The 15642-nt window shown below is 54.4% G+C and overlaps 1 protein-coding gene across 1 annotated transcript; it reads right to left on the bottom strand.

Annotated features, from left to right (window-relative positions):
- Positions 1–4206: 4206 nt before the first annotated feature.
- On the bottom strand, positions 4207–8579 carry Ptgir (prostaglandin I2 receptor). Its single transcript, XM_052711827.1, has 2 exons — positions 7496–8579; positions 4207–6426 (listed from the first exon to the last, which is right to left on the bottom strand). The coding sequence occupies exons 1-2, from the start codon at positions 8261–8263 to the stop codon at positions 6031–6033; spliced, it is 1164 nt and encodes a 387-aa protein (XP_052567787.1). The 5' UTR covers positions 8264–8579; the 3' UTR covers positions 4207–6030.
- Positions 8580–15642: the final 7063 nt, after the last annotated feature.

The raw sequence follows: 15642 nt of genomic DNA, 5'->3' as shown, positions 1-15642 counted from the left end.
ATGGCCTCCCGGGGCGAGGGGGCGCGGGAATGACAGCATGTGGAATAGCAGTCCAGCAGAGGGGACTGGACTTGAGCTGCTGGCTTCCTGTCCTTCGTGAGGCTGTGGGGGGTGAAGGCCTCCCAGCCCACTGGAGCTGCAGTAGTGGGGACCTAGCTCTAGCTGCAGACCCCTCTCGTCACTCCTGATTTCAAGGGCTGGGCCAGAGACAAAAGCCTGAGAGCCCAGATTCAGTCCTCGAGAGCCACGTAAAAAGCCACATGCTGTGGCCAGCACTCCTGTGGTAAGGTGGGATGCAGGGATGGTGGAGAGTGCTGAGAGACCCTGCTTCAAAGCAAGGTGGAGAACAGCCCTGCTGACCACTTACAGGACAGCATGTACACACCTGCCCTCCTACAAGATAGACGCGGCCACATGGGCCACATCCTACTTAGTGGGGCAGACTTTTTCCCTAGGCCTCAGTTTACTAAAATGGAAAATAATTCCTGAAATAGTAAAAATAACCTCCAGCTTGTACCACCATGTGTTTGCATCCCCACCCAGGCCAGGTGGCCCACACTGATTGTGGTGGGCATGCTCTGGCTTAGGACTTTTGTCTTTTTCCAGACAGGAGGCCTATGCACGTAAAGCGTCCCACTTCTTGGAAGTGGCGTGCAGAGTCAAGCTTTCCCCTCTCCTATTCACTGGGCTTCCAGATGCCACAGCATACCCCACCCCCACCTCCCACCCTCTGCCTCTGTGAATCCTTACTGGTGTTTGGGAAGACTTAGTCCTCGAAGGCAGGCCACATTATTAAATAACCATCACGCTGCCCCCTCTTGTCTTTCACAAACCCAAGACAGACACCACCCTCAGCTAACAGTCCCAGGGTGAACAGTGAGGGCTGGTAGCTGCAGCTCAAAGCCAAGGAAGGGCTTGGGGAGTCGTGTCCAGGTCAGGCTCCCAGACCTAAGCCGACCAGGACCTGGCCTGAGACAGGAGGAGCCACAAGGGGCCAGGCAGGGTCCTCTCGCCTGGGAGGCGAGGGGCAGCTCATGAAGGTAGCCAAGGCCACTTCTAAGTGTCATTCTCAGTGTGACCAGCAGATGGAGCCGCGAGGACAGAAGGCCTGCCACTGGGACCTTGGGACTGGCATACATGAGTGTTGTGTTATTGTTTAATAGTTCATAATAATTTAGCCATTTCCCCCATAGGTTCTGGGGCACTGTATGGAATTACTCCCATCGGGTCACAGCCGCCTTCTGCAACCTGTTCTTTAACTTTGCTTTTCTGTGCTGGAGATGGGACCTGTGGTTGTGAGCATGGAAAAAAAAAAAAGCCATCACCCTCTGAGCCGTGTCCCCAGAACTTAGTGGTGTGTTACTTTAAAAAAAAAAATCACTTATGTATTATTTATTGGTTTTTTGAGACAGGGTTTCTCTGTGTAGCCCTGGCTGTCCTGGAACTTGCTCTGTAGACCAGGCTGGCCTTGAACTCACAGAGATCCTCCTGCCTCTGCCTAGAACTATGCTCCTGCCTCCACCTTGAGTGCTGGGACTGAAGCCTGTGCCACCACACTCAGCTTCCTAGGGTGCTGGAGATGGCACCCAGGCCTGTGAGCACGCTAAGCCAGCAACTTCAGCAGCTGAGCCCCAGCCCCAGCCTGCCTTTGATTTTCTTGAGACAGCGTCTTGCTATGTAACCTAGGCTAGCCTCCAACTTCAGGCAATCCTGCCTCAGCCTTCCAAGTGCAGAAATGAAAGGTTTTTGTCACGTGCCCAGCTCATGCGTGTGTGTCAGTCAGTCCAATGCTAGGAAGAAAAGAAAGTAAGAGGGCTGGTGAGATGGCTCAGCAGATAAAGGAGCTTGCCACCAAGCCTGAAGCCTGTGTTCGATTCCCGTCCCCGACACAGTGGAGAGAGAACTGGTTCCTGGAAGTTGTCCTCTGACGTCCATGTGCAAACTGTGGCGTGTGCACACACACACAAACAAACAAAATAAGTGTAAAAGGCTGGTAAAGAAATGAATAGAGGGGGCTGGGGAGATGGCTCAGCGGTTAGGAGCATTGATTGGCTGCTCTTCCAGAGGTCCTGAGTTCAATTCCCGGCAACCACAGGGTGGCCCACAACCATCTATAATGAGATCTGGTGCCCTCTTCTGGCCTGCAGGGACACATGCAGACAGAACACTGTATACATAATGAATAAATACATTTTTTAAAAAATAAGTGAATGGAGAAATTCTATCATTAATAAAGTCAGAAGACATGGAAGTTGGGAATGGTTAACTTGGAAGGAGGGGTCAGCAGAGTGGAAGAGGCTGAGAGGGGGTTCTGGGATGAATTGACGGCAGTACACTGTACACATTGTACACATGTAGGTGACAGACCTACCCCCAACAGGTGCCTGGGACTCCCCCCCCCCCCCCCCCCCGCACATTCATGTCCCACGTTCTAACTGTCCACAGCACAACTTGTAATTTCGTGTTTGAGGTGCTTCCTGTAACATATTGATGTGATTATACAATTGCCCCACTGGACTGTGAGCAGAGTAGCGCCCAGGCCGTGCCCTTGTGGCGCCTCAGACACTGAGCAGCCTCTGGCTCACAGGGGGCTCAAGGGAAAGCATGATGAATTAGTAACACACGAGCACGAGAGGCTGGAGAAGCCAGTGAGGCACTGGACCTCCAAGTCAGAACCGAAAGCGCAGCAGAAGCACTCCCTGCTACTCGGCTGGATTGCTTCCTAAATCCTTAGCCCGGCGCAGCCACCACCTCCGGGAAGCCCTCCCTGGTGTCCCTATGCCCTTCCTGAGCCCTGCCCACTTGCACACAGGGCTGTCTTCCCCCACTGAACGGTGAGCCCACGAGGGCAGAACCAGGGTTGTGTCTGTCACTGACATGTCCCCAACGTCACCAGGGACAAGCCAAGATGGGTGAGAGGGTAGACATAGGTATACTCTGGCAGGCTGCCATCCTGGGACTGAAAGGGGTCAGAATGAGAAGAAGGAGGAGGGGAAGTTTAGGTATGATTTTTTTTCCATTTTCTAGGGTGCTAAGTGTTGACACCAGAGGCTCACACTTGTGAAATGCACGCTCCACCCCTGAGCAGGAAAACCCCTGCCTCCTCCCTTGTACTGAAGATTGAATGTCAAGCCCAGGGCCCCAACTAGGTAAACGATAACCACTGAACCACATTTTTTTTTTTTTTAAGCCAGAGCTAGCCTTACGCTCTCCGTTGCTGGGGATAGACCTGGACCTCCTAACCTCCTGCCTCTGCTTCCAAAGCAGAGACAAGTGTTCGCCCCACACTCTGCTCCTGTTTTCAGACAGTGCCTTCCTCTGTAGTCTAGACTCACCTCAACCTCTCCGGCACCGAGACCACTACACGTGTGAGCCCCCGCGCTTTGGAGCCTTTCCTGGAACTCACTCTATAACCCAGGCTGGCCTCGAACTCACAAAGATCCACCTGCCTCTACCTCCCGAGTGCTGGGATTAAAGGCGTGCGCCACCACGGCCCGGCCTGTTTTCTTTTTTCAAGACAGGGCTTCTCTGTGTAACTGCCCTATCTGTCCTAGAACTTGCTCTGTAGACCAGGCTGGCCTCGAACTCACAGAGACCCGCCTGCCTCTGCCTCCCGAGTGCTGGGATTAAAGGTGTGCGCCACCACCGCCCGGCCAGCTGACTTTTTATTAAAAACTTCAACTAATATACTAGTATTCTGCTGGGATTGATATGAAGTTAGGCATGGTGACCTGCACCTGTAATTCCAGCCAGGGAGGTAGAAGGATCAGGAATCCTCTGCTACATGGCAAGTTCCAGACCAGGCTGGGCTCCATGAGACCCTGTCCAAAAGTTTTTAAGGTACTCTGGGATGATGGTTCAGTGGGTAAAAGGCTCCGGTGGCACAATCATGAGGTCCAGATCCCAGCACCCAAGCAAGCTGGGTGTCCCAAAGCACCCGTAACTCCAGGCCCCAGGAGTCCAGTGCCGCCTTCTGGCTTCTGGATATGCAAAGATGTACGCATGCGTATTCGAGCTCTCTCTCTCTCTCTCTCTCTCTCTCTCTCTCTCTCTCTCTCTCTCTCTCACACACACACACACACACACACACACACACACACATCTTCTAAGAAAATAACATGAAAGTTTCCAGAAGCCTTCATTATTTTTCAGTATTACATTTTTTTTATTGTGTTGAAATACCCGTAAATAAAAATGACCATTTACCATTCTCAGGCAATTACAGATTCAGCGGTATTTAGGCCATTTCCGCTGTCAGCAACTGTCGACATGCTGTACCTTCCAATACCTTTAGACTGGTCACCTCAGTCTGGTTTGTTTTATGATTTTGTTTGTTTGTTTGTTTGGTTTTTTTTTTCCAGACAGGCTTTCTCTGTGTAACAGTCCTGCCTGTCCTGGAACTCGCTCTGTAGACCAGGCTGGCCTCGAACTCACAGAGATCCGCCTGCCTCTGCCTCCCGAGTGCTGGGATTAAAAGGCCACCGTCGCCCGGTTTGATTTATGATTTTATGCGTTATTTGGTTTTGGAGACCGAGTTTCAAATACCCTAGACTGACTTTGAACGCTCTGTGTAATACCTGAGGGTGACCTTGAACTGTGACCCTCCTGCCTGAGCATAGGTGTGCTGGGATTGCAGACATGCACCTCCGCACCTCCATACCCAGCTTGCCTCAGCCCGTTCTCACCTCTCCTGACACTCCTTGCTCTTCCCGAATGTGATCCGAAATATATTTACCAGGGGGAAAACAGTCAAAACAAATCCTCCTCTGTTTTCTAATTGCCTGTATAACAATATTAACAGCAACTTCCTTCCAGGTCCCGTGCTAAGTTGCTCTTTTTTTTGGGGGGGGGTCATTCAATCCTCACAACACCCCCAACAGGTAATAGTGGAAAGGAAACTGAGGTTCAGAGAGGCCATGAGAAAATAATAGTCACAGTCTACTCTACATTTTCACTGTGTGGCCCAGGCTGGGGCATTGCCCTCTCTGGGCCTTGGTTCCACCCTCTCTGGAAAGGCTCTGTTAATATGCTGCCAAGCAGATGGAGTGGGAGGGTGAATGGCCAGAGTAGCTGAGACATGGGAACCAGGGCGGCAGTGAGGAGTATTTCTGTTTGCCCTCTCCCCTAGCCCAGCCCTCCAGCTGACTCACTTCCCCTCAAGCCAGTCAACTCATTCCCAAGCACCCTGGCTTCTTTGCTTGGAGGCCCCAGAGAGTTAATGCCTGCTGACTTCGGGTCCCATAGGAGTCTGTTGAATGAGTGAGTGAAATCTTTGTGGAGGTTCCGAAGATGGCGTGTTGAGGTCCAGTTCTAAACGGAGACAGTTGTTCGTTCCAGGATCGGGGGACAGGCTTGGGACATGCCTCAGCACCATCTCTGACTTGTCCCCTGCACCTTCCCCCCAAGTTCACATAGCACAATTCCCCCAAGCTGTGACATTTCTCAGGCCATTTCTGTGCCAGACACATGTCCAGTAACGTCACCTACAATACAGTGGCCTTCCCTTCCCACTTCCTTTTGGGGTTCAGGACCCCAAAGTCAGATAGAGGATGGGAAATGGGGGAGAGCAGGAACATTTCTGAGGGAGGTTGCTGGAATGACTTGGGAGAGGGCATGGCTGTGGGTCCCCTGGGAACGTCGGATGGGCATCCAGGGCCCCCCTTGGTGGAAGTGGAGAGCAGACACTCTAACCCCAGCAGACTGGAGTCCACGGAAGCCGCTGGAAATTTTTCTGTTCCCTAAATATTTAGACAGTCAGACAGATGGGGGAGCCCAGGGCCAGAGCAGCCCGGCCAGGCCCTGGTTATTTTTGAGAGAATCCTTCTCAAGAGCCACAGAACATGCCTCCATCATCCCTCACCCTCTTCCCAAGGTCTGTAGCCACCATCCCAAAGGAGGAACAGCAGCAGACACTCCCAGACTTTGGGGGTCAAATATGCGGCTCCTACCATCACCAGCTGAGTCCCTGATCTTCTGGCTTCTGGTCCTGCGGCACCGGGCCCAGGCTGGCATGCAGGACGAGCTTAGGTGTCAGCAGAGGGAGCAAGCCACCATGGCGTCACTTTTGGATGGCTTCCCCACAGAGCAGCTATCGCCACCAGACAGAGGCTCCGCAGTCAATGGTGCCACCTGCCCAGGGCCCCAGGATGTCAGGGGCACCCAGTTCCCTTCCTTATCCTGGAGAGCAGTGGAAGTCAGTGTGTCTCTTCTCTCCGACGCAGGCCGGGAAAGGGGTGTCTGTAAGTCCCCGTGGACGGAACGGGCACACAGGCAACATAACCCAAGCTTGAGGCGCTGGAAGACAGCCTTCCGGAAAAGGATGAAGACCCAGGGGTCCAGGATGGGGTTGAAGGCATTGAAGCGGAAGGCGAGGAGGTCCCCCATCTCGCTGCTGTCCGGGGCGATGGCCTGGGTGAAGCCTCGGATCTGAGGGGCCGGGCAGAGGCATCACTGACTTGTCCTCCGCCATCCTTATACCCCCACCTCCCACTTCTCGCCCACAGGGATGAGGAGTTGGTGTCAGGTTGAAAGGGAAGGAAATGAGATAAGATGAAGAAAGATATAGACCGAGTTGCTAATGTGTGCATGCATCCGGAGAGCAGAGGGCAGAAAAGCCCCCAGGAAACAGCTAACAACTGGCGAGGGAAGACGGGGCTGGGGCAAAGGGTACCTACCCATCTACCAGAACCGCCCTCTGCAGCTAAGGCGACCTCGCCAACCCCCACAGATGCCTCAGTCCCCTGGAGCTCCCGAAACCCCATGCGGAGCCACCCTGGGGGGTGGGTCTGGCAGTCACTGTTAACCCTCAAAAGGTTTAAACGCCCCCAATCCACCCCAGTCCCTATTCTGAGACCCAGCCTAGAGATGTGACTAGAGGGTGTCACCCGCAGCAGCTGCTACGAGGGGTCAGTTCCTGTGGGAAATTGTGGGAGTGGGAAGGCAAGGGTGGGGTCTGGGCTCAGGGAGTGGGGACTCGTGGCTACATGGTTCTGTGAGAGAGCCAGGATGGAGGCTTTCTCTGTCTGTGTGATCATGGGCGGGCAACACACACTATCATCCTTCTGCAAAAGAGGGCCACAGGACAGGACCTTGGTGTCATTTCCTGGCCGGTGCTTCTGAAATGATTGTGAAAGGTCAGTTTGAAATTTATCTGAAGAGGCATTTGGAAGCCATTAAGCACTGTTGTCAGCAGAAAGCAAGTGTTCATGAATTGTGTGGATTCTGTTATGGCGTCAATGATGTCTTTGATTGGGAAGCAGGGCTGAGAGGGGACAGGGGACAGCTAAGGGCTGGGGGGCGTCTAGTGGAGCAAAAGAAAGTGGAGAGACTTCTTAGGGTGGGAAGGAGTCGTTGGATGGTACACAAGGTCACCGCCTCACCCTTTTTGAGCCTCAGTTTCCACATCTGCCAAATGGGCATGACAGATGAAGAGCAGAGGCGGGCGCTGCCCTCCTCCCCTCCCCCTCCCTGCACCTCGGTTCCAAGAGACACTCACCGTGAGAGGCAGGGAACACACAGCCATGATGCCCGTCATGAGGGCCAGCAGAATCAGGTGGTCAACTTCGTCCTCTCGCGCCCGAGAGGTCGGCACCAGTGAGCCGTGGTGGCGTCTCTGCTGGCGGTACATGTGGCAGAGGCTGAGGGTGACGGAGCCGTTGCAGAAGAAGATGGAAGTCACCAGCAGGGCCACGAGACTGGCGTAAGCCAGGGAGAAGGCACAGCCACCGGGCTGGGTGGACCGCATGCGGATGAAGCACCAGCTCCCGGGACAGTACTGCTGATGCTCGCCCAGGCCCAGCAGGGGCAGTGAGCAGAAGAGGCAACAGAAAGCGTAGATGGCAGGCAGCGCCAGGCGGGCACAGCGTGGCCCGTCCAGCTGGGCGTACAGGTAGGGGTGACTGAGTGCCAGGCATCGCTCCACAGCCATGGCAAAGAGGATGAGCGTGGAGGCCAGGCCGAAGAAAGTCATGGCAAAGGCAAAAGTGTCGCACAGCGCTGACCCACCGTGGGCCAGGCCCAGCAGGGAGCTGTTTCGAGCGTAGGCCACGAACACCGCGGGGCTCAAGAAGCACGTGCCCAGCAGATCTGTCACGGCCAGCCCAGTGACCAGCACTGCAAAGGCCGATGGGTGTGACTTCCGTCTCGCACCCAGGATGCCCAGGGCCAGCCCGTTGCCCACCACTCCGGCCACGAACATCAGGGTGCTGGTGGCAGGTCCTACCGAGTCTCGCACGTAGGTGAGGTTCCGGCAAGAATCTGCCATGCCCTGCCACTCTCCGACGCCCGCAAGGAGAGGGCTCCCAGGGGTGGCAGGAGGCGGGGTGGTCCCACTGCTGGCCACAGTCGTCACAGCAGCCGGGACCGGCCAGCCGATCCCCAGTTTCCAGAGTGCTTTTCGGTCTTCTGTTTCTTCCCTTCTCCTGTCACCCCTTCCTTCTGCTGGTGTCTCTGTCGTCGTCCTCTGGACCCGCGACCCCCAGTCCCTCCCTCGGCAGGTCTCCGCCTTTACATTTCTGCTTTCTGGACCCTTCGGCACCTCTGCCTTCTCCCTGTCCCTCCTGTCCTCCAGTCTCCTCCTGTCTGCGGGGTCTGTGTCGGTCTGTCAGCGTCTCCCTCCAGGGCCCGCCCTCCCGCCTCATCTTGCGGGCCGCCCCAGCTTTTTTCATTTCCTCTCTGCCCCGCCCTCCTCCCCCTAGGCTGGTCTCCAGAGGCCCCCTTGGGCTCCCTGCCTGCTTTCCCTGGCTGGTACCCCATCCCCTGCGCTGAGCATCCATCCCTTGCCTCTGCCTCTCCCCCTGTCCCCTCGTCACACAGTCCCCAGCACAGGCACCTGCAGCCACCACCCCACCCCACACTCAGCCTCTGCTGTTTCTCACACCCTCTGGGAACAAACTCTCTCTCTCTCTCTCTCTCTCTCTCTCTCTCTCTCTCTCTCTCTCTCTTTCTGTTCATATCTCAGTCCCTGCTCATGTCACCCAGGTCCAGAGCCCCCCCCCACGGGAGCCAGGCAAGTCCTAGCACTGAGTGGTTCTCCAGCTTGACTGGGGCCTGAGCTGTCTGTGAGTGGCGGGCCTGCGAGAGCTATTCTGGGCTTCAGGCCCTGGGGTTAGGGCCCGGCCCTGGGATTGAGAAATGATCAGGAAATTCCTCCATGATGCAGTGTTTCCAGGCATCACAGAGAACCCTGGTCCCCGGACACAATTCACTCCTTCCAGGAGTTGAGGAAGGAGGCAGCCCTGCTGGACCTCATCCCTGGACCCCCAGCTTAGGATCCCAGAGTCCCGTGTTAGGACGCACAGTCCATGCATGATCTCCAGCTCACAGGAGACCCACAGTTGGTGACCCACCATTAAAGGCTGACCTCTTGCTTCTCACCAGAGCCCTTCCAGGCCCCAGGCCAAGGGCTGATGACATTGACCTCCAACGATAACACTTTGAGGATGGATGGCCGCCCCAGGCTCCAGCATCGCTCCCACACACAAGGCTGCTGCTCATCTTCTCTCACATACCCCCTGATAACACCTCCCTCGGCCCAGAGTGTCAACCCAGCTGTCAACCCAGCAGTCATGTGACCTCCTCACTGACTCCACAGTAGTTCCTATTGTCTCACTGCTGACAAGGGCCAAAGGGGACCTCGGGGACCCCCAGTCACCCTGGGTGGCCTTTTTTGTTGTTGCTGTTTTTTGAGACAGGGTTTCTCTGTGCAGCCTTGGCTGTCCTGGAACTGGCTTTGTAGACTAGGCTGGCCTTGAACTCACAGAGAGCCACCTGCCTCTGCCTCCCGAGTGCTGGGATTAAAGACGTGTGCCACCACTGCCTGGCCCTTTGTGGCTTTTTTTTTTTATCTGTTCTTGCTGTTGTTCTGCTCTGTTTTTGCAGCAGGATCTCATGTGACCTGGGCTGGCCTCTAATTTTCTGTGTGACCAAAAATAATCTTAAACTTAAAAAAAAGGATGTATGCATGCATATATGTGTGTGTGTGTGTGTGTGTGTGTGTGTGTGTGTGTGTGCCCATGCCATGGTGCACATGTAGAAGTCAGAGGACAACTTGCAGGAATCAGTTTTCTCTCTTTGGGTCCTGGGGATCAAAGTCAGGTCTTCTGCTTGGCAGCAAGTCCAGCATTGTTTTGTTTTCTTCTTGTAGCCCAGGCTGGCCTCAAACTCTCAGAAATTCTCTTGCCTTGGTCCCCCAGTGTGCTAGCATTAACATTCTCTGCCCCGCCCACCCGGGAGTGACACCCTTGTTTTTCAGGGAGACAGTTTTAGTAAAGAGGTTTCACATCCATGTGGCTTTCATTTCTATACCAAAGTGACCACTTTCCTGATGCATGATGGTCCTGGGCAAGGGCAGAAGGTTGATCTACTCCAGTCTCCCACCCACCCCAGGCCTGCGTTGTAGCAGGGAAAAGGCCATGGTCGGGGGCAGGAGTGTTCCTGACACCGGGGCTGGACTTCAGGCAGCTGCTGCCTTACCCTCTGCCTTCCCACCCCCATGACCACATCTTCCTATCACCCATGGCCAGATGCCACCCAGCTGGCATCCCTAGTTTCCGACAGGATGGATCCCCAGTTCCAGTGGCTCTGGGGATCCCCAAAGGACCATCCAGCTCTGCTCTGAGGGGTGGAGAGCCCTGAGGGGTGGAGGCAGGGGGGTGGCAGGCCTGAGGGCCATGTGGTCCTTGTCATAGCCTCTGGTTCCCAGGAAGACCAGAGGGAACTCAGGAAGTCATATCATATTAATGAAGGATGATGCCTGGCAGGCTTGGCGTCCTGTCTTGGCATCAGGGGAGTTTCTAGGAGGAGGTGGGACCTCCATTTCCCGGAGCTCTCTCCCGCTGATTTCCTGTCCCAATCACCATCACTTAGTATTCGGGAAGTCCCCTGGCGGCTATGCCCAGGGACCTCAGACAAGTCCCCGGAACCTCCTAGGCCATGACTTCTCCCTTGTACTTCTAGGAGCCGTACCCCTGTGGATGCCAGGGTGCTCTGCTCTAGGTGCCGCTGCCCTGCTTCTGGGTCGGAAGTAGATCTCTCAGGGTGTGGTGGTGTGCACCCGAGATCCTAGCACTCGGGAGGTGTGGGAAAGAGGATCAGAAAAGTTCAAGGTCATCCTTGGCTACAACACAGAGCATCCCAGGCCAGCCTGGGCTACACCAGGCTGTCTCAAAGGTCAGAGAACAAACCGAAATAGGTAAGGGTGGCAGCGACTGTGGAGATCTCTCCTCATGAGGACGAAGGGACCCTGGGACCTATGCCATGGCTCTATCTACCTCATTACCTAGTGTCGGATGCCTTCGTGTGAGGAGTGGGCCAGCTGCACCCCTCACATGGTTTCTAAGGACAGAGCACGGCAGTGGGAGCTGCCCTGGGAGGGTGACTCAGCCGATTGCTTTCTACCCACCACAGGCAAGAGGACTCAACCTCCCCAAGGGACCCCAGGGCTCTTCAGAAGAGGAAGGACAGGACAGACACCACCGAGAATGGGGACTGACTCAGAGACACAGTTCCTGGAGGTGAGGGACACGGGGATCAGAGAGAGGAGGAGGGCAGCCAGGAATTTGGCATGTGAGACTGCAAGTTAAGGTGTGTGTGTGTGTGTGTGTGTGTGTGTGTGTGTGTGTGCGCGCGCGCGCACGTGCACAGGAGCGTGCATGCGTGTGTGTGTGTGTGTGTGTGTGTGTGTGTGTGTGTGTGTGTGTGACACTGTACAGCTTCGATGGATGTCTTTGCTAGCTCTTCATCGGCCAGGTTCTTAGCTGCCTACTTTCTGTGGCACTCACAGGTGAGGGTGTGCATCAATATGGCCAGATGGATGTACATAGGTATGGCCAGGTATACACAGAGATATAATTTGCCCCCCAAAACAGATTTATTCATGTTATGCGCATGGCTGTTTACTTCCCTGTATGTCTGTGCACCACATGCTTGCCTGGTGCCCAACGAGGTCAGAAGCAAAGGTTGGATCCCCTGGAAGTGGAGTTCTGGACAGTTGTGAGCCACCATGTGGGTACTGGGAATCACAGCCAGGTCCTCTGCAAGAGCCATGCTCTTACCTGATGAGCCATCTCTCCAGCTCTGTGGAGAGATGTTTGCTTCTGTGTATTGTGCATGGATAGGCTAGTGTTTCTGAAATGTGTGAGGATGGGTATTGCCAGTTCAGAGGTGTCTCTGCAGGCCTGTATCAACATGTCATAGTTCACAATGTCTGTTGTTGATGCTTTTGTTTGGTTTTTGGTTTTTGTTTATTTGGTTTGGTTTTCTGAGACAGGGTTTTTCTGTGCATCCCTGGCCGTCCTGGATCTCACTCTGTAGACCAGGCTGGCCTCGAACTCACAGAGATCCGCTTGTCTCTGTCTCCCAAGTGCTGGGATTAAAGGTTAACTTTTATATCTTTTTTTTTTTTTATTGAGTTTATGTGTGTTTTTGCTCATGTACCAAGACAGGCTGAAGTCAGAGGACAACTGGTGGGTTGGTATCTCCTTCCACAATGTGAGTCCTTGGAATTGAACTCAGATCCTCAGGCTTGGCGGCAGGGGCCTCTACAAAGTGAGCTGTCTTACCAGCCCCACCTCTTACCATTTGTCCCAGCCCTGGGGTACTGTGTAAAATAAGACTCTTTTTCCTGCCTGCTTCTCAGATAGCTGCTGGAGCTATTATTCACTCGACAAACCTAACAACCACTGTGTACCAAGGCTGGAGGGACATAGATGGGCTCAGAAGACACCAAGGGTTGGGGACTTAGCTCAGGGGCAGAGCTCTTGCCTAGCAAGCGCAAGGCCCTGGGTTCGGTCTTCAGCTCCGTGTGTGTGTGTGTGTGTGTGTGTGTGTGTGTGTGTGTGTGTGTGTGTGTATGTGTGTGTATGTGTGTGTGTGTGTGTGTAAGAAAACACCACACAGCGAGGGTATGTACTGCCACGTGGTGTGTAGAGGTGTAGAGCCCGGGTAGCAGGCCCCTTTGGCTGAGTTATCAGTTCCTGCTGCAGACCCCATTTGCCCCAGGCCCACCTGTCCTGACTCCCTGGCCCCTTTCCTCCCGGTGCAGGCCCTGGGAGCATGCTTGCAGGCCCTGGGAGCATGCTTGCAGGCCCTGGGAGCATGCTTGCGCTCGACTCAACCCCTGCATTCCATATCCGCGCCACCATGCCTGCTGTTAGGCCTGTCTTGTCTGGCTCTGCCTTCGCCCTGCTAGACCCTTCCAGGCTGTCCTTCCTGGCTCCGCCTGGCTTTGGGCCTCCCCCCCCCCCCCCCCCGCCCCCCTGCACTCCCAGGTCTCCTGAGCCAGTCCTGAAACTGTTGGGAGCACATGGGGAACATGGAGAGCAGGGGCAGGGGACTGATGAGGATGGGAGACTGGGAGAAACAGGCCACAAGCACTTCCTCAGGCGTACACCCCCCACACCCCTTGACCTGGGTCTGACCCCAGCTGGATCCCGGTCCCCAAAGCTGACCTCACAGCTGGTGGTGGCAGGAAGGAGCAGGGGTGACCACAGACAGTACCATTAGGAGTTGTAAAGCTAATGAGATTTATTAACCCAGTGCTTCTGGTGTCTGGTGACTCTAGGACCAGCCTCGCCTCCTTGCCCCCACTTCAGGCTTCTGCCTCCTCCCAGGGTCTGTCGCCCCTCCCCCACCCCAGTCTCCTGGCTTCCCTCCAGCCCACCAGCCCCCAGAGCTTTCTCAACAGCCTCCCCAAGACCTGCACCATTTACATTCGGTTCAGACCACGCAGACTTCAGTGTGGAAGGGCCCAATATCCCAATCGTCTACCCCAGTGGCTCTCAACCTTGCTAATGCTGCGACCCTTCAATACAGCTCCGCACGATGTGGTGACCCCCAGCCATAAAATTATTTTCTGTTTCTACTTCACAACTGTAAGTTTGCTACTGTTATGAATCACAATGTAAATATCTGTGTTTTCCGATGGAAGACCCACAGGTTAAGAACCACTGGTCTAGGCTTCCTTCCTCTCGGGGCTAGAAGATTCTGGAATGCAAGAGCCTGGTGGAGTCTACAACTCTAATCTCAGCATTTGTGAGGCTGAAGGGGCAGAAGGATTGCTCTTGATTTCAAGGCCAACTTGGGCTACAGAGTGAGAAACTGCTAAAAAAAAAAAAAATGCTGAGCAGTGATGGCACACACCTTTAATCTCAACACTTGGAAGGCAGAGGCAGGCAGAGCTCTGTGAGTTCGAGGCCAGCCTGGTCTACAGAGTGAGTTCCAGGACAGCCAGGGCTACATAGAGAAACCCTGTCTTGGAAAACCAAAAGAAAAAGGAAAAAGGAAAAGGCGAGGGATAATGGTGTTTATCTGTAATCACAGCATCAGAGAAGCTGAGGAGGCAAGAGGATTGCTGGGGGCTTTGAGGCAAGCCAAGACTGCCAAGCTAGATCCTACCTTAGGGTAATAAAAACCTTGCCCCGCCGGGCGGTGGTGGCGCACGCCTTTAATCCCAGCACTCGGGAGGCAGAGCCAGGCGGATCTCTGTGAGTTCGAGGCCAGCCTGGGCTACCAAGTGAGTTCCAGGAAAGGCGCAAAGCTACACAGAGAAACCCTGTCTCGAAAAACCAAAAAAAAAAAAAAAAAAAAAAAACCTTGCCCCCATCTGTAATCCCAGCATTCGAGGGCCAGAAGCAAAAGTAGTTCTCTGTCAGCTTGGACTATAGAGCGAGCTCCAGACCAGCCAGGGCTACATTGTAAAGTAAGACCTTGTCGAAAGAAGACCTGGGGAAGGGAAGAAGGGAGGGAGGGAGGGAGGGAGGGAAGGAGGGAGGGAAGAGGACTTGAGAGATGGTTCTGCAGGGAAAGGCGCCTGCCACCAAGCCTAATTAAGTAAAAAAAAAGAAACTGAAATAACTTTGGGGCTCAGTGATCGCGGGAGCCCAGATCCCTTCAGGTTCTAAGCTGTGAAGGAAGGGCCGGGTTTACGCACTCTGGAAGCCTTGCACTCTGGTCTCCGCCAGGTATCCTTCCCCACCCCCAGCTCATCCTTGGCTCTCTCTCTCTCTGTCCCCCTTCTCCCTTGCGGCTCCCACAGACATGATGCAAGCAGGCTGGAGCGGGCTGAGGGGTGGGAACAGGAGCGAGATGTAATTACAGCTGCCTCAGCCTCCACTCTACAGGAAGCTCAGACTTGGGGCCCAGGGGACCCTCATCCGATGCAAATGTAGAGCACTTGCCAGGCTCACACAAGACCTCCTGGGGAGGAGAGCCAGTGAGCCACTTCAGGAGACTGAGAGTCCAGTCTCCATCAGCAAAAAGGACAGACTCTGAAAAGCGATGGGGTCTAGGGGAGTCTGAGGAGGGAATGGGTGGTTTTGAACTAAATAAGTAAAGTCTGTCTTTTCCCTGGTTGTGTGTGTGTGTGTGTGTGTGTGTGTGTGTGTGTGTGTGTGTGTGCGCGTGCACACGCACACTCCTACACACATGCACGGAAGGTTGGGTATGTTCATGTGTGCATGGGTGCGTGTTTGCTCATGTGTGTGCAGGTATGTATACAAGCATGCAAAGGTGTGCAAGCATGTCCTTGTGTGCACAGCGAATGTTCGAGTGCAGGTGCACATATACACATGTACGTGTGCATACGGAAGCCGGAGGACAACCTCAGATATTGTTCTTCAAGAACCATTTCTTTTTTTCTGTTTG

This window comes from Peromyscus californicus, unplaced genomic scaffold, assembly GCF_007827085.1.
Source record: "Peromyscus californicus insignis strain IS unplaced genomic scaffold, ASM782708v3 Scaffold_4__1_contigs__length_199733344, whole genome shotgun sequence".
NCBI lineage: Eukaryota > Metazoa > Chordata > Mammalia > Rodentia > Cricetidae > Peromyscus > Peromyscus californicus.
This window is presented reverse-complemented; position numbering and strand designations above follow the sequence as displayed.

Bases quoted from the DNA above. Each gene is read 5' to 3' on its own strand.
- Ptgir (XM_052711827.1), bottom strand. From the start codon at position 8,263: ATGGCAGATTCTTGCCGGAACCTCACCTACGTGCGAGACTCGGTAGGA. The intron at 6,427-7,495 runs GTGAGTGTCTCT...CCGGCCCCTCAG, and splicing joins TGTGTTCCCTGCCTCTCACG to ATCCGAGGCTTCACCCAGGC.